At 32.5% G+C, this 25,565-nt stretch overlaps 1 protein-coding gene across 3 annotated transcripts in view; it reads right to left on the bottom strand.

The window, feature by feature from the left end:
- Window positions 1-25,565, bottom strand: part of LOC145259121 (nucleolar protein 4-like) — a 1,685,616-nt gene that overhangs the window by 53,605 nt on the left and 1,606,446 nt on the right. For 2 of the 3 annotated variants that reach the window (XM_080116807.1, XM_080116813.1), the window contains 3 exons: window positions 17,665-17,805; window positions 13,562-13,765; window positions 9,935-9,991 (listed from right to left, as the gene is read on the bottom strand). In XM_080116807.1, the coding sequence (XP_079972933.1) occupies window positions 9,935-9,991; window positions 13,562-13,765; window positions 17,665-17,805 (402 nt within the window). The remainder of the gene's footprint in view (window positions 1-9,934; window positions 9,992-13,561; window positions 13,766-17,664; window positions 17,806-25,565) is intronic. The other variant, XM_080116798.1, reaches the window with a different exon arrangement.

Here is a 25,565-nt window from a genome sequence, read left to right as displayed (position 1 = left end):
AGCTAAATCTGATTACTTTTCATGCTCGCATTTTACTATTGCAATCCATGATTTTTCCAAGCGTCCAGTAAATTCACGTGTTCTTTGTTTAATTTCGGTCTTATTTTACCCCCATAAACATAACATACACGTATGTAATAACAATGTACGGCACTCGTCTGCTTTCAATAAAATCCCCAATTATCTCCCTTTAATTTTTTCATTCTCTCTGTTTCACTTGTTGCTTCTCTCTTCGCGAGAGCGGTGAACTGGTAGCAACAGTAATCGCTGATGTGGTTATTATGGAAAATCAGTCATACCAATCCTCGCTCACCTCCTTACGTTTTCTTTCCGATTTTGAACACCAGTCAATTCATCATAAATTTTGTTTTACTGAACGAAAATTGAAAATGTTTTTTCTACAATATAGCTGAAAATGTAATCTATAAACTGTAATTATTGTTTGAAAATTGATCGAAAAATGAGTTAGCAGTAAATCTTTAAACAGTTCGAAATAACTAAAACTCCCACTTAACTGGTCCTGGATATGACCTTCAACTATATCCGATGGTGAGGCCCCAGTTTGTGGGCTTTGTGGAGTGTGGAGCTACCCTTTAATTGCCGTTGCTCCCAGGTTCACTCTTACCCAGAGTGGTAGTACCTGTTAGGGTCCCAACTATGGGTTAAATAGAAACTGACTTGAAAGAAAGATATATTCTATTAAAAAATTTTCTTCAAAATAACTGGATTCGGCATTAAATAACCTGAGAAGGGTTGATATGCAGTAAAAAAAAAAACAACCAACCCACTTAACCATATAATTCAAACACGGTAGTGTTTGAATTATATAAAGTTTGGTTGTTTCATTTTGTTTAATATTTAAAAACCACATACACTACACTCGCGTCATTTTAAGGCAAAATAGTTTTTTTTCATCAGCACAGATGAAATCCAGATTGATTTCATACCAGGGTAACTGGACTATATTTATAATGAGTGATATGCGTTTTTTGTTTACGAAATCTTTTGTTTTGTAGAATAGATGGAGCTGTTATTCTATTTTTTCGAGGTTCTTATTATAGTTCAAATGATTTTAGGAGTGTTAATATATCTTATATGTGCTGCGCCGAATAGTTTTTCTAAATAGTTTATTCGAAGAACTGAGATTATATTAAAGTTCTGAATTTGTTATATTATGGCTGATTATTTATATTACTTGTATTGATCGAACTTTTTTTTCCATACAAGCAACATTCCTGAGAACAGTCAAAGGTCAAACCGACCAAAACGTTGCATAAATAACATTCAAGATAAGATCTTATTGTTTAGAAATCTTTTAATTTAATTAGTATGTTTTATGAACAGAAGTTCTTGAAATGGTATGAATAAAGGGGGATCTTCTTTTACTTTGTGAGAGTGCCTAATGAAGGTATGAGTTGTGTATATTCTGGCTAGGGTTACTTCCCTTTTCTGCTTCCGTATATATCAGTTGCCATCCTTTGATATATATGGAATATGCGCTGGATTTTGTTATTACGGCAGTTGTTTCATGTTTCCTGTCATTTAGTGAAAATGTATTTGTTCATGATTTTTTTACATGGTTGTCACCACTTATGAAGGCCCGGAAGCCACTCGGGAATAAGGGTTATTGTGAGTACAGTAATCAATGGGAAATCTAGGCATGATATCTTCATATCAGGTTGCTTTATTTTAATGGTTTCTTTAACTGCTAAGTCAGCTTTTTCATTTCTCCTGATGCATGTGTAGCTAGTTATCCGACAACACCAAAAAGTGTATACTCTTGATAATGTGTTTTTTTTTTATTATTATTATTCAGAGATCTGTTTATAAGTAGATTGATTATATCTTGAATTTTTAACGGTAAAAATGTGAGTTGGAATCTGAAAAAAATTATACATTTTTATTCCTTTTTTAGCTTAAAGATATGCAAACATCTATAAACATACATTACATAGAAACACATGAATATACATACATGCAAATTCACATTCATCAATATGTTGATATATATTTAGGTATAAATATGTAAATGTATCGAACGGAATAATTACATTCACACTATTTAATTACTCAAATAAATTACCGAAATAACCGATACTGCAGTTAATAGGCAACTGTTTGGAAATAGTTGATGTATGTGGAAGGCCTCTCTGTTTATCCCGGTATTGTTTTCAGTTCTCTTGGTCTTGTCATTGGAATCAGGTAATGCTGGCTCAGGAAATATATCTGCTGATTGCACAACGCTTGCTTCACATTAGGAATCCTTACTAACATCATTAGAGGAAGTGCCCATTATCTACAGAGCTGCTACTTTCTTATATGCTTACATGTATATAGGCACATATGTAGATGCACGCACACACACGTACACCTAGAAAAAGAAAGCGTAAACGGGGCGAGTATGTGTCTAACTGTTCACGCACTGACGTTAACAATCACGCACACTGACTCCTGTCTCACTCAAGTGCACGGAAAGAGATGCTGGAAGGCAATGGATATTTCATTGGATGCAAATTAGTTAAATCTTTCCCTCTTGTCACGAGATTAAATCCTATTCGACCGTCTTGCGTCGGTGCCTTTCTCTCTTTGTTTTCACTGATCGCTTCAATATCTTTTTATTAATTTATTATCAATCTTTTATGATTATTTTTTGTGTTCATTTTTAATTTGGAATTCGTCTCCAGCGGTTACGATCGCGTTGTCTTATTCTTCATAATACAATCTGTACGCATATGTGGTCTGGGTGTTCTAGATGCATACGAATATATGCGTATGTGTTTGAGAGCGCTTATAGCATTGGGTTAAGTGGAGCAGTGTGTGCTGTTTCTAATGTATGAGTTTATGTTTTTCTTTTAATGTGTAGGCAATGTTTAAGTGTATGATTGTGTTGGTGAGATCGGAGGCAGCGGGTGAGTATCTGAGTAAGTCTGTTTGGCAAGAAGAAAAAGATCGAGTACTACCCACCGCGTCGATTTATGAGCGCGCGGTTAAATGTGTGAAAAGAGAATAGATAACAAGTATGAATGATAATAAAAATTGAATACAGAATTCTGCTAAAAGGTATCAAAGTGAACGAAAAGAGAGCACGATGTTGCAACAGATATAAATAATAATGTTTTAAAGCGGAGAGAAGGGAAGAGAGGAATAATGTATTGAATGATGGTAAACTGTAAACACGTGAAATATAAACGGAAGAAAGAAAGAGGCAAACAAAAGAAGTTTTAAATAGTAATTAGGATTTAACAAAGAAGGGAAGATATAAAAATGATAGGAGGGTTGAAAAAATTGCATGAAACTGGAAACAAGGATGATAAAAATGAAGAAAAACGAAAGAAAGAAAGACAAAATGATAAAAATGATTACAGATGGGAAATAAAAACAGAATAAACGAGATAGATATAAATAAAGAAAAAGTTTAATGATGGAAAGTTAAAAAAAAGAAGTTTTTAATAAGTAAAAAAAAAGAAGAAGTTTTTAATAAGTAAAAAAAAAGAGAAAGCGCGAATGAAAAAGGAGACAAGAAAGAAAAGGGAAACTAAAGAGGCGTAAATCGATATGAAATAGAAACGAGAGGATAAAATATATACACACGGATATAAAAAGAGGGAAATAAACAACTGGGGTGTTTAAAAAAAAACACCATGATAGGAGAAAATAGGAAAGACACAAAGATAGATGAATAAAGTAGAGGAGAATGAAAGAAAAAAGTAAAGGAATATAAAATAGTAAGCAAGAAAGAATGTCTGTGTGAGAAAGAGAGAGGGAACGAGAACAATGATAGAAAGAAAACAAAACTCAAGAATGAAAATTAAACAAGGAGGAAAACGAAAGAGAAACAAAAGCGTGATGGAAGTAACACAAATTAAAGACGTCGAAGAACACAATAGAAATGATTAACTGGGAAAAAGGTAAAACACAAAGGCAGAAAATTCGAAATAAGAACGACAGGTAAAAAAGAAGATACTTTTACTTTGTCTTTTGCGTATGTAAAACCGATAGAAAGTTACAGTAAAATTGTAAACAAAAAAAATAAATAAAAGAAAATACATCATAAAAATGAAAGAAATTGTATGAACCAGAAAAAAGTATCTGACGTTACAAGAAAAGGGAAGGAATATTAGGGAAAGAAAGCATGAAAACAAAACGAAATGAAGAAATGTGAATGAAGAATTAAAATCAAAACAAGTAAATTTACGGTAAACCAAAGATGCCCAATGAAAGAATGGTGTAAGCTAAAGAAAAATACACGCTTTTTGTTAATGAAAAGTATGGAGATAGCAAGGTATTAAATAATAAGAAAAGTTCCAAGAAATAGAACACAAAAGAAAAACAGAAAAAGAAAAGACATTAAGGAAATAAAAACTCAAAAGAGAAGAAAATAGCAAAGATAAAACAAGAACAAGACTGCAATATAATAAAAAGAAAAATGAGGCTCAGGTATGAATTAACTTTTAAAAAGAAAAAAAAAATGGAAGAGGAATAACAAGGAAAGTAAAAGAAATGAAATTCTAACCAAAAGTAGATATGAACAAAATTGGACGACTTTGAGCTTGAAACTAAAAAGATTAACAAAGTTAAAACAAATACGAATGAGCCAATAAGACTTATGGCAGAGGAAAAAATGATACAGCGGGCTACAATCGAGTGAAAACGATAAGGCGGCTCAGTATAAAAAGAGGAATAAATTAGTTTTCATAAGAAATAAACCATAAGCAAGTAACAATTCTCAAATAACAATAGATAGAAGAGAGGAGCCAATAAGCGGACGAATTAAAATTTGGACCGGAGACATTTGACAAAAATGAGGGAACAGGGATATTAGCGAGGAAATAAAAAAGCACCTTCGCCTTAATTATCATTATCAGACTTGAACCCATTCAATTTTAAAAGTCCTCTTATGTGTACGGGTTTTTATATTTCTTTATTTGTTTGTGAATTTTATATCTTCCTAAACTGTCATGGCGTCCGCTAAAAATAGGCCACAGTTAAATAAAGAAAAGAAGCGATGGAAAAATCAATTGAAAAAAATTTAAATTATAAACAGACAGAGAGAGGAGGAGGAGGAGGAGGAGGAGGGGGATATCTATAGTGAGATTTCGGAGAACAGTGCGAGACATGTAAGAACACATGTATATGTGTGTTTTGTAGAAACATGAGTACGGGGAAATTTTGAAATGCATGTGTTGCTAATACCGGGATGAAGAAGAGGGCGTAAGTTGTTAGCGGAAAGAATTAAAGAAAAATAACAAACATTTTTCTTAGCAAGTGCAGACATAACTTTATGCATATAAGTATGTAGATATTAAACAATTTTCCGGGTATACATTCATAAACACACACACACACACATATATATATATATATATATGTGTGTTATGCATATGATACTTGAGGCCGCTTGAAAACAAAATATTTTATGAAACCTTACTAATTATTGTGATTACAGGTAACTTATATATACATATATATATATATATATATATATATATATATATATATATATAATTTATTTATACAAACATTGATGGCTACATATGTGCATACATGTTTCTGTAATTACCCGTTATTGGGGAGATTACGTCTTCAGGACAAGAATTTACCCCGAAAGAAGTAGTCAATCATATATATATATATATATATATATATATATATATATATATATATATATATATATAAGGATTGAATACTTGTTTCCTAGTTGTAAATTCATTGAAAATCCGGTGTTTATCAGAGTGCTGAAAGACAAGCCCAGCATTATATGCTTATTCTTACAAATATCATTGGCTATATATATATATATATATATATATGTATATATATATATATATATATATATATATACATGTTCCAGCAGTACCTCGTTTAGAAATCCAGCCCCATTCGCCCTTATCTGCTTTTAAAACTAAAACCAGAGATTAGGCCCGAGGAAACTAAATCCATAAGCAAACTGTTGCTGAAACATGTACGCACACATGTAGACAACTACTTTTAATAATAATAAAAAACATTATATAATGATATAAATCTCTATATACAAATGTACAAACGAATGAGTCACTACCCGGTGGACAGTAGTTTTTATACAAACAGTAATACTTCTCTTTGTGAATTATACTGGTAGCCTATCGGTTAGAACCCTCAACTATTGAATGGATAGTCGAGCCTTGATCCTGAGTCGTAGATCTTGAACTTTTATGTTAAAAAAATAAGAGGCTTTACTTTTGGAACCACTTTCGTGTGTATATATAGTGGTGGCAGTTTCTATAAAAGTATTTTTTAATTGTCCTACGTTGGAACATTATTTTGTCAAGACAAGCTTCTGGGTTTGACCTTTACTCCTGACCTGAAATGGAACACGTACATTAAGTCTGTTGCCAAGGTCGCTGGAAAGATGGTGGGATCCTTCTACCGTTCCAGAAGATATCTCACTACTGATGCAATTCTCTATCTATATAAAAGCCAAGTACGTCCAAGAATGGAATACTATTGCCATATCTGGGCAGGAGCTGCTAAAAGCAGCCTATCCTGCCTTGACAGAGTACAAAATAGACTTCGTGGTTTAGTGGGGGATGCCCTTTTCTCTACCCTGCAACCTCTCTCCCACAGAAGAGACGTTGCGAGCCTGTCTTTGTTTTGTCGTTATTTCCATGGCAGGTGCTCGTCTGAACTCCAATCTCTGGTCCCCCCCTCGCCAATCTTTCACGAAAAACACCCGTCTAGCTGAATCCACTGTGAAAAATTTCCCCACTCTATATCTGTGCCGAAATCAAAACGGCGATTTCTATGAACAAAGCTTCTTTCTTAGAACTGCACGCCTGTGGAACTCTGTTCCGTCTGCCTGCTTCCCTCCGGACTACAACTTGGATGTCTTCAAGTCCAATGTTAACAAATTCCTAATGAACCGCCCCCGTAAGTAAACACTTCAATAAATCTCCACACTAACGTAATGTACTTGCAATAACCCTTATCCCTGAGTGGCTTCCTGGCCTTGATAAGTGGTGATCACTGTGTAAAAAAAAAGAAGTCAATAAATCCCACATATCGCTGAATAATTTTACTTACCTGAACAAATAATAGTACCAATGTTCTTAAAGGGATTATCAATTGTTTATCATGAACCACTGTTTACACATACAAAAACGAGATCAATCAGCTCATTATTTATTTCAAGTACATAAAAAAATTACAAGAAAACTTCCCGAAAAGGATTATTTTTATCAACAAATTTTGCATTGGAAGGCTCTAATAACCAATAAATTTATGCACTTCTTCAGCTCTTCTTTGAACTAGCCTACTCTAATACTACTAAACCAGCAATGAAAACTCCATATACATATGCACTTAACGACCTATTATAATCTTTATCGCTCATTGGTTTTCGTATTTTTTTCTTTTTAACTTTTTCCGCTAACCTATTATTTTAATTGTTTCCAGCTACAGAATTTAATGTTGCCTTTCTTGAAGGCAAAGTTTAGTATGATTTTAAGAGTGTATATCCTAGATAGATTGCAAAAACAAATATAGGTTATTTGTCCAAGGCGTAACAATACAAGTCTCCGTTTTTACTAAACGCATGTTAGGTTTATTTTATTTGACAATAGCATGCATTAAACATTGAAACTACTGAGGAATGACGAAAAAGCAAATCGAATAACTAAGATATAATAATCATTTTTTGAGTGTAAGATCATGCGAATCTTCTATTTAGAAATAGTGTTGTAGTGGTCTGTGAGGTCATCCTAACTGAAAGTTACTAGGTCATGCCACTACATAATTTCAGTTATTTGTGTATAATTTTCATGTACGTTTTTTTTTGTTTGTTTGTTTCTTTTTCAATGGAGACCTGAAATTCCTAGATTCCTAGACACTATATATAAAGTTTGATTACTTATATAAGGTAATAAGTTTTGTTTGGCATGCAATTAAATGCACATTTAGATTGCGTTAACGTATGTGCATTTTTCACTTGTATATATATATATATATATATAGAAGTGAAAATGTCTGTATCTCTCTCCCCCCTCTCTCTCTCTCTCTCTCTCTCTCTGTACATTTCCCCACCAAATTATTCTGTCAATTTTCAGTCTATAGACTTGGGATTTGGGAAAATATTTTAATCGGTTTTCGGACAGGAATTTGGCTATCAAGGGGTCTCTAGCAAACTATTCAGCAAATTTTAGGTCTAAAATTTGAAGGCGTATGCAGAAATGCAGCCAGTTTTTTAATAAGTTTTTGGGTTAAAATTTAGCTGCCAAGAGGTCAAAGTTGAAGGAGTTGATTGTTGCGAACTCTACCAAACTCCTCTGCCAATTCTTGGTCTAGACACTTGAAATCTAAGATGTAGGCTCCTTGTAAATGGATCCAACTTTTTAATTTGATTCGAGCCCAAAAAAAAATGTTAAATAGTCAAAATTGGGGTCAAAGTTAAAAAAAAGTTAACCTCTCAGCCAATTTTTGGTCTAAACACTTGAAATTTTACATAAGTGTATTCAGACATAGTCAGATTTTTGGCCCAAAACCGGTAAAAATGTTGTCTTAACAATGGGTAAAATTTCCAAATATTTTACCTTTGCAGTCTATTCAGCAAATGTTGGGTCTAAAAATTTGAAATTTTACATAATATGTAAGCAGAAATGCAGCAAGATTTTAATCAGTTTTTGGGCTTAAAATTGGCTGCCAAAAGGTCAGTTAAAGAGTTGATCTTTGCAAACTCTACCAAATTCTCCGCCAATTTTGGGTAAAAAAAAACTTTAAATTTTAGATGTAGGTTACCTGGAAATGAGTCCAGCATTTAATATATATGTATGCACAGAAAGTTATGAACACTACATAGGGCCCAAGCAAAGTGTTGCTGAACTGCTAGTATATATATATATATATATATATATATATATATATATATATATATATATATATGATATTAATAATATTCTTCGGATGACTGCATATTTCACGTATATATTCTTGGGCTAAGCACAATAAGAGAAATAACCAGATTTTTTTTTAATGATAACGAAAATTATTTCAGAAAATGATAGAGAACACTTCTATTGGTTATATGAACAGTAAAATATGTCATCCCACATGGGTTTTGAAGGTGGCGCATTATATAAATGCTACGCCGTTTAAAAACGAACCCGGTTTCAATCTCTGCACGAAGGCTTTGTCTATCTCGTCACAATGATGAGCCGCGATATAATTAAAGTCTATACATAAATACATCTATCTCTCTTTCTCTCTATATATATTGTAGATTAGTTTGTTATTCATATAGTTTGAGTTTGTTTCATATATATATATATATATATATATATATATATATATAGTTTGTTTTATTGATGCATATATATGAGTGGCTTTAATATACTTGTTTTATTATTTGATATTTTCATTTTTCAAATTAAATAATTATAACGTGTTTTGGACGATCTGATGTCATTTTTAACGTCTTCGTCAGAAATTCTGTAAAAGTAGATGATTTGGAAAAACATTTTGGGGATAATCGCTTTTCTCAAGGAGTAAAAAATGGGGAGTCTTATATGTATGTGTGTGTCATAGACTGTTTATTGGAGTTTGTTTTTTGTTGTTGTTTTTTTCACGTGTGTGAGATTATGAACCCTTTACCACTTAAGATAATAGGTCGTGTGTATATTTTTGTTAAGTATTTCAAAATAAAATTTTGGCAGGTCTGCTACACCTAATCGTTTATATTTCATTAGTCTTCTTGGGATGGGTTAAAAAGTTTCTGTACAGCTTGCTGCTATGCGTATATTTTGTACTACGTTTATGGAGACATTTTGCGAAGGTGTCTACATAGTCAACGACAGTTTGTCTTATGACTGAAATAGTTTTTAACTTTCAAACTGAAAAAAAAATCGAAAAAAAAAACAATTTCTATGTCTCTAAGTAACATTAAGTTTTCATTCTTCCATACCTTTTGGACTTTATGTTTTTCGACAGGAGGTGATCGCATTCCTAGCGTTGAAGGGATCTGAAAGTAGGGAATGGTGAACAACTCTAGTCACCCGAGAATTTAGGAGGCAAGGCACGGTGCATTCAATCAAACATAGACCAGCTTCATTTCATTATTATTATTATTATTATTAATAATATTCATCGGCAGTTTTACGGATAGTTGGACAATTGTCGTTGAGTTTTTATAGCGTTCCACAAAGTCAGATATCGTTCCACAAAGAGCGAAGTTAAGGGGGAGGGCATTCGATGAGCGTATTTCTTTTTTCCAAAGTTAGATCTTACATATCGAAATTTTTGTCCAATTAGACATCAACAGATTAACAGGTTTTAACGGGTAAAGAAAAAAAAACAAAGGAGAAAGGATATAAATACAATATTTAAATAAAGACATAATGAATCGAATCTATATAATATTCGTCTTGTTCCTACCTTAGTCCGTACGTTACCTTTGTTAAAAAAAAAAGGCCAAATACAATTTTTGAAAGCAAAAGTGCTTCGGAAAAGGTCAAATTCGCGAAATTGTACTTTAAAACGGGTCAACCTGACAACCCTAGAAAGAATATCAGAGTTATTCCCTTTTGATGTAGCCTCGTTAATGATTATTAAAATAAAATTTGCTCATTGCTGTAATGCTATGAGAAATGAAGTCGTAGTAATTTCGACGTGCAGCGATTTTTCACCGAGGAAAGATGTAATCAAAACATTAGGTAAAAAAAAATGGATTATTCGACAATACACAGACATATTGAACTGAAGGCGCAAATTAAAGATTGCTTTTTTTCAATTTGATTTTCTTTATATTGGACTATATAACAAAATATTGCTTCCTGAGTATTCGTTTATACTTATCGATGTATCACATTTAGGTAAGATGGGCACTATTTTTATAGAAATGTTAAGATACTCATATTTGCTGCGTGTTAGTTTTTTCTGTTCCAAAAATATTTTTTTCGCTCTATCAAGAAAAAAAATTAGCTTTATCAAAACATTTGTCGATTATATATATTTCTCATTCCGTGGAATTCTCACGGGTGCTTTTTGTTATAAATTATTCTAAAACAACAACAAAAAAAAGAAGTAAATTGACTGGGGAAAGGCCACTTATATAATATTAGAAAAACTCGCGTTTTATATTACGAAGACGGAAAACTGTTTTGAATCTTATCCAATCACATTGTGGTAAACCTACGACGTCATGAACTAATATTAGAAAACGAGTAAAATTTGTTGTTGTTGTTATTATTATTATTATTATTATTACTACTATTACTGCTGCAGCAGCAGCTATACTATTTTAAATAAAATTTTCCCGGATCTATATAACAAATTCTGTCCTAACAGAGCCGTAACTTAATTAAATTATTTTCACCTGTATTATGTTTTATGTAAAATACATGTTTTACTATATCAGGTGCAAAATGGTCCACTCTAAAATCATGTCTTATTTATCGCTTTGCTTGTGCATTGCGTTTTTTAATGAATCGGGTTAAATAATAAAGGATTTGTATGCTGTATTGTAACTGTGTAAGGATTAAGAAAAGAGTTACAAATGTATTTCACCAGCGTTGGATTTCTATTGAAAGCAATTATTTTAAATGTAGTTTAGTCGTCTCGGCAATAATGAAACTAATTCCGATCGTTGTTTAGCTTGATGATGATGATGATAAAGTGACCAATTCAGAAGTTGATAACAATCAGATTTACGAAACCCGTGTTTAATAAAATACATGAGGCAACAGATTAAAAATCTAAATGAAAAACACAATTTATCAATTTTCAGAACATTTCAAGATTGTATTGTGTATGACAAAGACAACATTTTAATTGATGGTTTTTGCAGACGAAATACACCATTGATATAACGGCAGAAAAATAACGATATATAAATAGACACAAATAAACGTATTTAAACAGTAATGCCAGAAAAATGTCGGGTGGGGTAGTACTTTTAGTTACATCTGGTGAGGAAGCTCAAGTAAAGACAGATAAGATCTACGAAATTACACATTAGGACTTAAATAGCCGTGTCAGGTACAGGTAATTATTTATTTCAATCTCTTAGCTAAGCCTTATGTCTAAAAATTCGGCTGATCGAATTAAATAAATTGTTACCTATAGCTAACATAGTAATTTAGACTATGCCACATTATTTTGCATTATATATATATATATATATATATATATATATATATATATATATTAGTCTAAGGTTTGGAAACTGCATAAAACATTAATTTAAAAAAAACTATCCTTCATTAAAATATTTTTAATCTTTCGTTGGAAAATTATGTTGTCACTCGGCCATTTAATTTCCTGAAATCGTTGAACAAACCTGTTTCTTCGTACTAACAATAGCTGTACGTTTTCAATGATCATCAGTTCTTTACCATGATATATGTATAGTATCGATATGTGTTACATATTTCATAGAAAACCATGGTTTCATTGCCGTGAATATGCCTTTTAAAGATCCTTTATAAAATCCAAACAAATCATCATCAGCTCACGAAATGAAAAACAGATCGAAAAATGGCGTTTAAAACAAAATTACCAGCAAGAAACCGGTGAAACTCATTTGGGTGTTCCTTTCGAAGAAAATACCTTTTCTGTGATGGCGGACTTTATATCTATATTACGGACAAGAAACCGGTGAAACGTGTTTGGGTGTGTAATTTGAAGAAAGTAGCTTTTCTGTGATGAGTTTAATCATTACTTGTATTAAACATATTAATGTAACGATAATTAGCTATGTTTACTTCCATTGTCCAGGATACAAAAACAAAGCGTGGCAAAAAAAGAAATATATATATAACTATTTTAATACATTTATAACATAATCGATTAAGAAATGACACATACTCTAATAGAGAAAATGTACATTTTATTGTGTACTGTTGTATTAAAATCATTAATCATATATATTATATTTCTTTGTTTAATAAAAAAAAATTGGTTCTCAATTCTAAAAGATATACAAGATTTCTGGAAATATACATGGCTGTTATAAGACCATGAATTCACCGAGATCGTGAATCACATCTGCATGATTGTCTAGGCGTAATAATACACACTTTAATAAGTGATCAACTTGAAATCGATTTGTTATAGCATTAAAAATAATTGAGTAACATGTTTGGATGTATACATGATCTTTTCTCAAGGAAAACATATAAAGAAAGTATGAAAATGGAGGTAAATAAATAGTTAACTGCCGGGAAACGAAAATTGTCACAAATAACTTTTGACAGACGAATTGAAATTTAGTTTTCTATCAATGTGTAAACTGTACGTGCTCAAACTATTTTCATGATATTTTTTTTTTCAAAATAACAATTCTTTCAAATTTCTATTTCGACTCACGAGAAACAAAATGGTTGTCTGTCAGTTAATCACCGCCATTTGTTTCGTGTTTCAACCATATGACCACAACAAAGTCAAACATCTACAATTTAACAAAGTATATGTGTCGGTAAAAATAACCTTTTAATGTGTTTGGTGTGAATAACCAATTCTATTATTTATAATGCATTTCTCGGCCGTTAACTATAATGCAAGATTACCCCCAAAATATTCGATAATATCTTACCGGTTCCCAGCCGTTCTGTTCTTTAGACCTCCTCATCCGACGGCAAGACTTTAGATATGTCCGGATCCGTTTACGCGACCTTTCGTGAAATTCAGGGAATTGTCTGTCACATGCTTCTAATATCGCTTGGATTTTGTCCTTGGGCTGTTTCGATATGGGCACCATTCGATCTAGATTCTCATCCACGAATAAACGGACAAACATCTGTGATGACAGAAAAAAATATAAAACGTAAGCATGAATACATTAGACACAACTGAACACATTTCACAACTTTTATAACTTTTCTCGAACAATATCATTCAAATTCTTTGTAAAAAAAACAATATTAAAACATTCATTTTTTTTGCTTCATATAATATATCAAAATACTGTTAGATCATCAGTTTGACAATAACGTAAGAAAACACCAAGCAGTTCTTTAAAATATAAGGCTATTTTTTATTATTTCTGTTTGCACCTATATAAGTAGATCACTTTCTGATATCTTCAAGGACTTAGTCACTAAACATCATTTAGGTAATATTAAGTAGAAAGAAGTATGGTGTTAACCCCGGATGACCATTTTTGTGAATCTCACTGATTTTTTCTACATCTGTTTTTTAGTGTTTCTGCTTTGTGACCCCAGTCTATATTTTATAGATATTTGCATTTGAATTTGAATTGAGATGCCTTGTCTTGATATTTAAATCATCTGAAAATCAGCCGTTCGTTCCTCAACACACAGTCAAATTTAGCTTTCTTACTTGCTCCTTAAAATTTGTAATATTTAAGAGTGTGAATGCTTACTGGAGAGAACTTTAATCCCTACTACATACGAACCTGGATGTCTATGATGTCGGACAACCTAGAATAAGAATACTTTTCCGTGCAAGGAAACCCTGGAAAGTTTTCAAAATTACATAGAATTCGCGACCCAAACAAGATCTACACAGGAGGTAAACCCACACTGGTTTTTATTAGGAATGGTGCACTATCTCAAAGTGATATTATCTCATATATTGGATACTCCAAAAGACTATATACATTCCTGTCCTATAGCCCATTTAGACCACAAGAAATATATAATGTAACAGATTTAAATGGCTAATTGGAAAGAGGGAACTAATGTTCTCAACTGCTTTACAAACTCAATGTTTAAGATGCAAAGAAGATCTGTAATGTAATAGTCGAATATCTATGTATTTCAAAATAAAAATCAAGTGTAAGCCCAGAGGAAATGTCCCTTGGACTTGAGAACTTCAACTCAAGTGAAGTGAATTTATATAAGCATTCATGCTAGGAAGGGTTTTTTATAAATGCCTACATATGTGTTTAACTGTTCTGTTACGGGTGTCAGTTAGTGTAAGGTATTGTGATTCGTAGAAAAAAACGACCCTCTTGGAAGTCGGCAATATAAGCACAAGTAAAACATTAAAATGGCACAGATTTTTGTATCTACGTCTTATACAGCACAATCACCTTGACACAGCGGTTCTAGCTAGGTCACTGAAGTTAAGCAACATTGTACCTGGCCAGTACCAGATGGATGACCATTTAGAAAGGCGAGGCGCTGTATGTACCGCGAGATAAAATATCAGGTTGAGAACTGGCGCCGTCTATCCTTCCATCGAAGGTAGATGGGACTCTCTTAAGTCGTGGTAGGCATCCCATCTCGTGATGGCATCACGATAAAAAATACCCTTGATAACCCTGGCGAAACATCAAGTAAATAGCTACCGACAAGATTTGAATTACACTACAAACTCGTGTAGTGAGTTCAATCTCGGCTGGGGCGATGGGGCGGTAAAAGTGTAAACACACAATTCCTTGACTATTGACAACAAGACCGGATTTCACGCTTCAGCTTTAACAACTCTCTATTTCTAGCCACACTGAAAGACTGTGATACGGCAGAAACGGATTTCTCTGGATGATCAAATATGTACAAAAAAATCGCAATCGAAAACATAAACCCACACGAGACAATACTACGACGTTCATTTCATGCTTGCGTTAATAAGATGTCCTCATGGATTTATAAACCCAAACTTGAATAAAGTTGAATTTATTTAGATTGTCTTCTGGATAGTAAATAAGGTTATTAACAATCCAAATATAGAATCACAAATATTTGTAAGTTGTTTTGTTTCATTTGGGGCTGATTCTAAATATGTGTAAAGATATAGTTGTGAATTCATCAACTCTTCGTCTTCATTAAAAATAAAAACTTCCTCGGGATGATTTCTTTGAAGAAAGTACATATTAAGTTGTTCTGTTCCCTCTTTCGGACGGGACAAAACACTTGCGTCCACGTCGTTGCACTAGTGGTTTAATGTACTCTCTCCACACCAATCACCTTGCTGATTTTTTTTTAAATTTAGACGAAACGTTGATGAACTTACAAATATTTTTCTTATTTATTTCCATACACACACACACACACACACACATATATATATATATATATATATATATATATATATATATATATATATATATATATATTGTACTTCAATTACTGACTGGTCTATATTCCTAACCTCCTGGAGAATATCTTCCATTATTAATCCCTATACACCGAAAATATTTATATTACCATAATTTTGTATTCATGACTGTTCATATATAACATATAATCAAGAATATATTCTATGCGTTTGTCTATAAAAATACGTTTTTATAACACAAAGTATTGGTGTATGTTATGTATCAGTTTGAAAAAAGACTGGGTACAAACATTAAGACCACAGCTTGCGATGGTTCCTCCGGCCAAAAACAGAAAAAAAAAACTTCTTGTCGAACAAAGTAATGAAATTAATAAAAATTGACAAAGTAAGCAAATAACGAATACATTAAAAAAAAAAAAAAAAAACATTATATTAACGTAAAGTCAAAGAAAAAAAGTGAAATAAATCGAACAAAAATAAAAACGGTGATAAAAATGGAGGAAAACAAATAAAGAAAAGCAGGGGAAAACGTATAAATAATTAAAAAAGCAGAAAATGAGGAGAGCGCGACGGAGCGGGATATTGAAAGACTAAACTGGCAACGACGTATACCTACAAGCGTTTGTCAATGACATTCAGACTTTTAGAGTAACAGACGGCCCAAAACTAAATAAAAAGTACAGTTATATATCTAGTCTGTAAACACGCACGGTCTAATATTACCAACTATGTAGTGATCATAGGAGTTCATGTGTAGAATATAATGTATGGATTTTAATAAATTATTCTACTATCTAATTTATTATAACCGCTTGTTTCACATTATTAGCATGGGCTAATCTTCGGAGAACTGAATAAACGTATGATTAGGAGATCTTTTGGCCTGCCATAACATAGTAAAAGTAAATGGCTGAAAAAGATTCTCTACAAATCAACCTATTCCTCGTTTGAAAATGCTTTACAACATATACGAATGTAATTATACTAATCCAATTTACCCATTTTTCACTACTAACGATCACTACGATATTATCCCATTTAATACTGTACACTCAATAAACCTTATACTCGAGGGGCCTCCGGGCCTTGATAAGTGATGGCTTCTATGCATAAAAAAATGTACACATTAATGAAACGAAAAGTTCTGTCAGGTGCTTTAAAGAAAGAAAACTACGGGAAATAAATGTTATGCTACGAAAATAGCAGTTTGCGTTACTACAATTTTGTTTCTGTGCGTAGTAACAATTATGAGGCAGCGAACCTTTTTCAAAACGCGTTTGCAGAACACGGTCCAATAGATACTGCTAAATAAATGACAGCAGAAATCACTTGTGTATAGATTTTATCTACTATCCTGTTTCTAAAATTGAAAATATTACTCTACATTACGTATATAACATTTCATAATAAAAATACATAATGCATTGTCAAATATGCCCTACATTAGCAAACGTAATAGCAGAGCAAAGTGATTTTTCGGCTGTGTATTTGTTGTTTTATTTTTAATCTCAGATAAGAGAAAATGTTGATGTCGGAAAACCATAAATTGAAACAAAAAAAATTATTAAAGAATTACAAAATATGCATGGGGAAACCACAATCTAAAAAAAAAGAGGAAAAAAAAACTAGATTGGAGTGTGTGGTGTTTAAGAATTGGTTGCATCGTCAGCTTACGTTAAAGGCTTTCAATCTCTCCGTATCGTAGTCGTGACCAGAAGGCAGTTTGTCATCCTCATCGTCGTCATTATCATCCTCGTCATCTTTGACCGCCTGGAGATCGTCCACAATGCCGCTTTCGCTAGCCTTCGTGGAGCTCTAAAGAATACAAGAAAAAGAATAAAAAAGATGATTAGAAAAAAAGTCATGGCCGTATTAGTCATACATTTTAACAACGTGCGCAGATTTAGAGTAATGGCGTATTGCGCATCTCAGGAAACGCTAATATGAGGAAAGGAAAATTTCAACGAAAAGAAGTCCACGTGGAATCAGATATCAACAAGTAACCGAATATGTTTTTATAATTAATAACCGTGAAGAAATATGAATAAAAATGTGATATGAATATTTAATAATTAAATACTTGTACTTATAAATGGACAAAATATATAAAACTTATGTATAGGAAAAGATAGTAAATTAATAATCTGTTGAAATGGTAAAAGCTGTAACAATAATATATAGCTAACCTTTAATGAATGCAATATTAGAGACATCTTAGTCGTTTACTGGACAATGTAAAGGAAATAATGCTGTTATATTTGGTGGGTTAATCTCCAGTCTATTTGAGGATTCTTGATAACGTTCAGAAGTGTAGCTGTAATTTAATTGGACCGACCCTATCTCCTCAGTGACTCCTCCCTAACTGACGTGATGTTACTTATCTCAGCTACATATAAGTACAATTATGCCATGAATTCTTACAAAATGTGCTGTTTATATTTTACTACATTTGTTTTCGTTTAACTTGTTACACTAATAGTCTTCATTCATTTACTGATCAGATGCCTCGTTATGATATCTTTCTATTCCAGCAGCTTATTTCCAAAAATGGCTGACATGTGATATTTTATTCCTACTAACTATTCGACTCTTTTTAAAACTATGGTCAATGGCTATTTTCTGTCTTTATTTCTGAGTAGCTCCTTTAATCAACTGGCTTCACGCTTTGTCTTCAGTCACTTTCCAAAAAATAATAAATATTCGTTAACAGTTTAAATACCTTACTGCATTTTGATGTGTGGACACGTATGCTCACTTAAATATCCGGGTTTGTGTTATAAGTCATGCAGCAACGAGTTCATGTGAATTGTTCATTGTTCTGGTGAGATCAAAGTTATTATTCGAAACTGTGCATGAGAAATTGATGTTTCGCAACCAGATTTTATAAAGTACAGCAGCACTCAATTCATCTCGAGTTTGTAAATCGCTTTGGTTACAAGGAAATGTCCACAATAGTCACATATTTCAGGAATGCTCACAACGTTACAATGTGTATGCCTATAAATGATAGAAAAAGTAGCCGACGATCTGCCATTTGTAGTGGGTCCTATACTCCCTCTCATATATATATATATATATATATACATATATATATATATATATATTATTGCGCAATACGTAAGTAGAACGTGGTAGTATATTATGAAAGGATATTTAAAACAATTACACGTAAGGAACTAGTAGGCTAAGCGATTCGTTACGGGGATGAAATCCGGACGTCTCTGTAATTTAATTGCCATGAATATATTCTGATACATTCTGTATATAAGTCGTGAACAAAGAAACAAGTGTTCATAAACGAATAAATTATAAATAAATATGTCGCTTCCTGTCTGGGGTTATCACATTGGCGAAGGGGAAATTATTTCCACTTAACATTTACATAAAATTGATCTTTTGTATTAATCAGAAATTCGTTCAAATGTATCGCAAAAAATACACCAGTAAATGATATATATATATATATATATATATATATATATATATATATATATATATATATATATCCAAGTAAATGTATGGTCGCATCATAACCTCATTCAAAATTGGGAGAGGTATTATACGCAATGAGAAATGCATCGACCCGGTTTAAATAGCTTTATATTGTTTTATCGTTATTTTATGCAGTTTTTCTCATTTAAGTGCCGTCATCCCTCCACCATATATATACAGAGCCTGGTATTTCAAAATGGTCACCAATGCGAAAATGTTCAACGTCGGTTACCTTTGGTCATCTAATGTGAACTGATATTCCAAGAGAGAATCATGTCCATATATAATCTAAGTGCACTGTACCAACAGTCAATTTGAATCTAAACAAGTAAAATTGTTGGGGTTTTTTTTTATGTTCAACAAAGCGTTCACTGAAAATATTATCCGCATACACCCCAATCAAATGACGTACGAGTCAGAAGAAACAGGATGAGACTCTGGGGAAAAATACGATAAAAATGTTTTTAATTTATCTATTACTCCCGACCCACCATCTACTAATGCATAGAGGCACAATAAGTTGCGAGTGCCATTTTAATACAAGGAGTTTGACGCATATTTACTGATTCATTGATATATCCAGCCTTAAGAAGCAAAGCAGACTGTATGCGTGCCTCTATTCGCGTGAGTGCGATTATCAGCTTTAAGATATTTAATACAAAAAAAAACAAAAACAAAAAAAAACAGACGAAAAAAATGAATGATAAAAAATGGTCAGCCGACGAAATAAGATAGTCTTCTAAGATGGCTGTCCAAGATGGCGGTAGTTTAGGTCTGGTATCTACCAGACATTTATTAGTTCGTCTGTCAGAATCTGTTCATAATAATTTGTAGCCATATTTATATTAACAAGCCTCCAAGCCCTCTTTTCCAGGGACATTTTAAAGAATCCATCTGTCGTGAAGCCCACACTTACAGACAATTCCTTTCTTCGAATATCGCCATTTTTTTTTTTTTTGCTTTTTGATATTTTTATGGTCTTTTATGCTTTGACGCTCTCTCGTATATTCGTCTATTATTTTGTCGTTTATATTTGCAACTTATTTTTTTTTCATATTTACCTTCTTTTACTTATTCTTCTATTTCTTTTGTTGTATAACTTCCTACCAATTTCTTCTATGAAGGGGGTATTTTTTGTCATGCACATATTCTTTGTTTCAACTTACCATTACGGAATCTATTTCCTTGCATTTTATGTTACGCTAAACACCAAATATTTTTTAAATTTTTATTTTATATAAGTTAATAAGGAGAAATATATGTTTCGCAAATGTGTGCACTTTCTAGTTTCGACTTTAGCAAGATATTTAAATAACACCATAGAAGTATAACGGAAATTTAATTTTTTACGTACAATTGATGGATATTTCTGATGGCGTACAAAACAAACCGATCATTTACTTTTTATCATAGTGAAATATTTCCCAACAGATTAATTTTTGGTGGATGGGTAAAACTGACTCGCTACTTTCTTTCTAGCTTTCCCTTACCATTTCAAATGGCTTGCTGTGGGGACTAGGAAACGGCGCGTCTTTTACTCACTAACGGTTGTTTCGGAATCAAAGTGCACAAATACATAAATACTGGGGCAGATTATCTCAATATTCCATAAGAATCTTTCACTTAGTAATACAAGCACCAAGTGAAAGATTGTTTCAACAATCTGCCCCACTAAAATGTGGGTTGGACTCTGATAGCGGAATAGTATTATACTTTTCTTTTTTCCCTTGTTTCCTTTCCATTTTCCTTTTGTATTCTCACCTATTCCCTTTCACCCGCTTCCTTACAGTTTACGTCTATCTTGTCACCCGCTACTCTTTTCATCTTTCCTTCCCTACCTATCTACTTTAGATATTTATTAACCGTCATTACTTCCGATTCCTTCTTTCATGACGTAACGTGGTCATTAAACATTTTTAACGGCGTCGGTACATTTGAACAGTCGAAACCAACCCGTTGTGCCTGAGACAGTCGCACGGAAACAAACAAAAGAAATTCGACTGTGACAGGAGAACCGTCTGAATTTTGCGTGCATTCTCAATTTACTTCTACCGCGGATTTGTGTGGCGACACCAGACAAATTAACAGACCCTTAGGAACATTTGGTGAGCCAATATATCGGCATTGTCAAATACTCTGTTCATTCACCATCTAATATTTGTTGACAAAAAATAAGACACCAAATGCATAACAGAATAAGAAACGAAAACATCTTTCGACTCCTCTTTTTCATTTCAAATGAAAGGCATTTATTTATGGTACATTCAAAAATACCATATTGCATTTAAAGATCTTTGGTCATCGCGTCTGCCATATAGTTTACAAAGCCCTGCTGTCTCGACGCGGGTTAAACTTATCTCACGCCACCACGGGATCACAGTTCTATCTCACGTTAGCACGTTTTTTTTTTTTTTTTTGTATTTCCTAGTAATCGCCACGTGGTGCATTTTTTCTTTGTTCTTTTCTTTCCCTTCTCTTTCTCCGCTGTGATGTCACATCGTTCACCGGCTTGGTAATTTGTTGATAAATACGCTAACAGTTCTGTTACATATCTCCTTTTTTCGCAATTTTATTTCCTTAATCTCTCGTTTTCCGTTATTTTCCTCTCATTATCCTTCTAATGTCTTTCCACTCTTCCTCTCCCTCTTTTCTTTCCTCAGTTCTTTGCTTTCAGATCTCTTTATTGCCGTCCATTCATTTTATTATTATTATTTATTATTTAATTCTCCTTTAGCCTTTCCACACTATTCCTCTTTTTTTCGAAATCCAATAAATTTTTCCAATCCTTACTTTCTCACTCTCGTTATTTTTAACATGTTTTTTTCCTTCTCTCTCTTCTTTGGCTCCTATATATTTCTCATGGATTTTCTACGCTTGCTCCTGGTTCCTATTACGTTTTCCCTCCTCGTTTGACCTCTCTCTTCTGTTATCACTAGGGCTAGGACAACAGATTATTCTTATCATTTTTTTCACTCTCGAGTATACATCCGATAGAGTTAGACACAGTTTATCAACCGAGGACCACATCATTCGATATAAAAAGCATATAAGATATCAATATATACACACTCGAGAGTCAAAATATGAAAAGAGCATCCTAGCCTTATTCATCACTCACTTCTTACGTTATTTTCAGTCACTATTCGTCATATTTATCTATATAATCTTTACACCTCTTCCTTGTTGTTCTCTAGTTATCTCATTCTTTTATCCATATCTACTTTGATTCTCTTTCATTGTCTGTCTAATTTACTATCCCTCTTTCTCTTTTATCCACCTTCTCCTTATATATTATACTTCCTGTCTTCGTTTCTCTTATGCTCTACATCAATGCGTCTCTTTTCCTCTCCTGATATTTTCTCTTTCTCACTTTTTATTTCTCTTGATTACTTTAGATATCCTTTTTCCTTCTTACAACGTCACCCTCTTACTTCAATCTATTATCTTATCTCCCTCGTCGGCCGCCATCGTTCGTATATTACCCTTATTTGTTATGGTTCGTTAGATTATTAGCTCCCATTTCCTCAATCGATTTTATTTACAGTCTTTCTGAATGCCTTCGTCAAATGCCTTTTCTCTCTTGCATATTTATCTCTAATTAATGTTTACTTTGGACAAGTGATTCACGCCGATTCGGGCATGTGCAGGAAAAATCAGCAGAGGTTTGCGCTAAAGTGACAGGAGAACCGTCTGAATTTTGCGTGCATTCTCAATTTACTTCTACCGCGGATTTGTGTGGCGACACCAGACAAATTAACAGACCCTTAGGAACATTTGGTGAGCCAATATATCGGCATTGTCAAATACTCTGTTCATTCACCATCTAATATTTGTTGGCAAAAAATAAGACACCAAATGCATAACAGAATAAGAAAAGAAAACATCTTTCAGGTAAATATTTACGCAAGCACACACACACACACACACACTATATATATATATATATATATATATATATATATATATATATATATATATATATATATTACTCCTGGAAAATTTGGGTGTTTTTGTGTATTGATATTTATATTATATATTGGCATAGGGCATAATCCCGTTCGATACACCGGTTCGCGTTGGATCAGTGAAGGTAAGCAACGATGAGCCTGGTCAGTACCAGAGAGGTGACCGTTTGGGACTGACTTCCGTGTGCTGTGTGTGCTCTCCGCTTATCTCTGCATTGTTTCACACACAGGGTATCCTTTGTCTTTCGAGACTTATATTAAAATTCGTTTTTCTATTTATTTAAAAAGTAAATACAACTTTCTTATATATGGATCGTAGAATTGCATTCACTAGCAAAAGATTTAGCTAATTTGCATATCTTTAAAACATTCATTTTAATTACTTTTTTATTGTTTTTTTTTCGATTTTTCATGGAATAATCATCTTTAGTTTACTATTACGTATTATTATATTAATGCAGATATTGTACATGATTTATATTTGCGTAATAAGGTTATAGTAAACACAAACCTCTTTGTAAAAATATTTATTATGCGTATATATATATTTTTTAAAATTGCGTACCAAGCTCCTAAAATGTATGGTCTACACTCATAAAACTTCATATATAAGCAATTTAAACTCATACGAAACTTTATATTTGGATTTTATCTATGAAAATCAGTACAAAAGTATGAAAAAAAATGTAACTTGCCAGGTGAAGGTCGAACGCCGACATTACGAATGTGTATGCAAACTGTAATAGTTATTGGTTAATGTTTTAACATTTAACCTTGACGCAAACCTGTCTTCATAGCTCAGTCATTGACGGCAGAGGCAAAAATTAAGTTAAACGTTTTGGTTTCGATTCTCTGTAGGGGCGCAAGAGACATTTTTGTAAAACTTTTTAAATCATTACTACATTGTTTTTTATTATCGAGCAGGCTGCTGTGTTTCTTCGCACCGTACTTGCAAATATATATTATAGTGATGGGACAATAGATCGGAAGAATCAGTATTTTAAAGGGTTCTGTATCGGAAAAATGTGTGCTTGTTTTTCGATGCCAAAACCGATTCTTTTATTAATATATTTTCCTTTGTTATTTAACTTAAGTTTCTATTACTGGTACTAATGATGAAATGATAAATATTTATTAATTTTAAACTAATAGCAAAACTAAAATCCATATATTCCGCCTTAAATGCTATTTACATTTGCGAAAATATATGCACATATATTAAATAGGTTCTTGCGGTAATCCGATTTTTATAGGTACATATTTAGGGATTCTAATCGAAACCAGGTATGTATTGGAATCGGTAAAAATATTGTAATCGTCTCATGTTTCTATTTCTCATCATATATATATATATATATATATATATATATATATATATACGAGGGGATAGTCGTAATGTTATGTCGGTAGGATGATAATTTAAACAGAGGGATATCCTTATGTGATCGCTATGCTGTCAGGAGATTGTAAAATTAACTGTTTATCGGCATATTGATTTGATACAGTTTTCACTTTTCAACGCCTCTAGATAGCATTTCCGGATTCCATATTCCACCTCATGTGACAATTCTATCGATGAGATTTCCACTGATTTTTTTTTTATTACTACAATTTAGCAGAAGATATATAAACCATTTTTTTTTATATAACATGGCGGAATTACTACTGAAATTCTCGATTAATATATTTGGTATGCATCAACAATCTGATCGGTTTAACTATAAATACATCGCTTTGGACATGAGAATAAAAATGATTTCTATTAGTCTATCGTACTTTACACACGGTAAATTAGCGAGTGCAATGTAATTAGTTTAGTGGATACGGTCCAGGAATATGGGATGTTTTGTCCATCATATCCATGATGGACATTTATGAACTAATATTACTTACTTCCAATTTATCTCAGAACCTAGACAATGATATAGTAGCTGTACCACTCTGTGATACCAGGGAAGAAAAACGAAAAAAAAATCCTTGTTTACAAAGAAAAAAAAATAATGTTTAGTTTTTCTAATTTTGTAATCAAATTATTTTGTGAAATAAGAATATTTTAAAGTATGTATTAGTAATTGACGTTAATTGATCAAGTATAAAAATGTCATAATAGACAATATA

Source organism: Euprymna scolopes, chromosome 3 (assembly GCF_053919585.1).
Source record: "Euprymna scolopes isolate OS-2025 chromosome 3, ASM5391958v1, whole genome shotgun sequence".
NCBI classification, from domain to species: domain Eukaryota; kingdom Metazoa; phylum Mollusca; class Cephalopoda; order Sepiida; family Sepiolidae; genus Euprymna; species Euprymna scolopes.
This window is presented reverse-complemented; position numbering and strand designations above follow the sequence as displayed.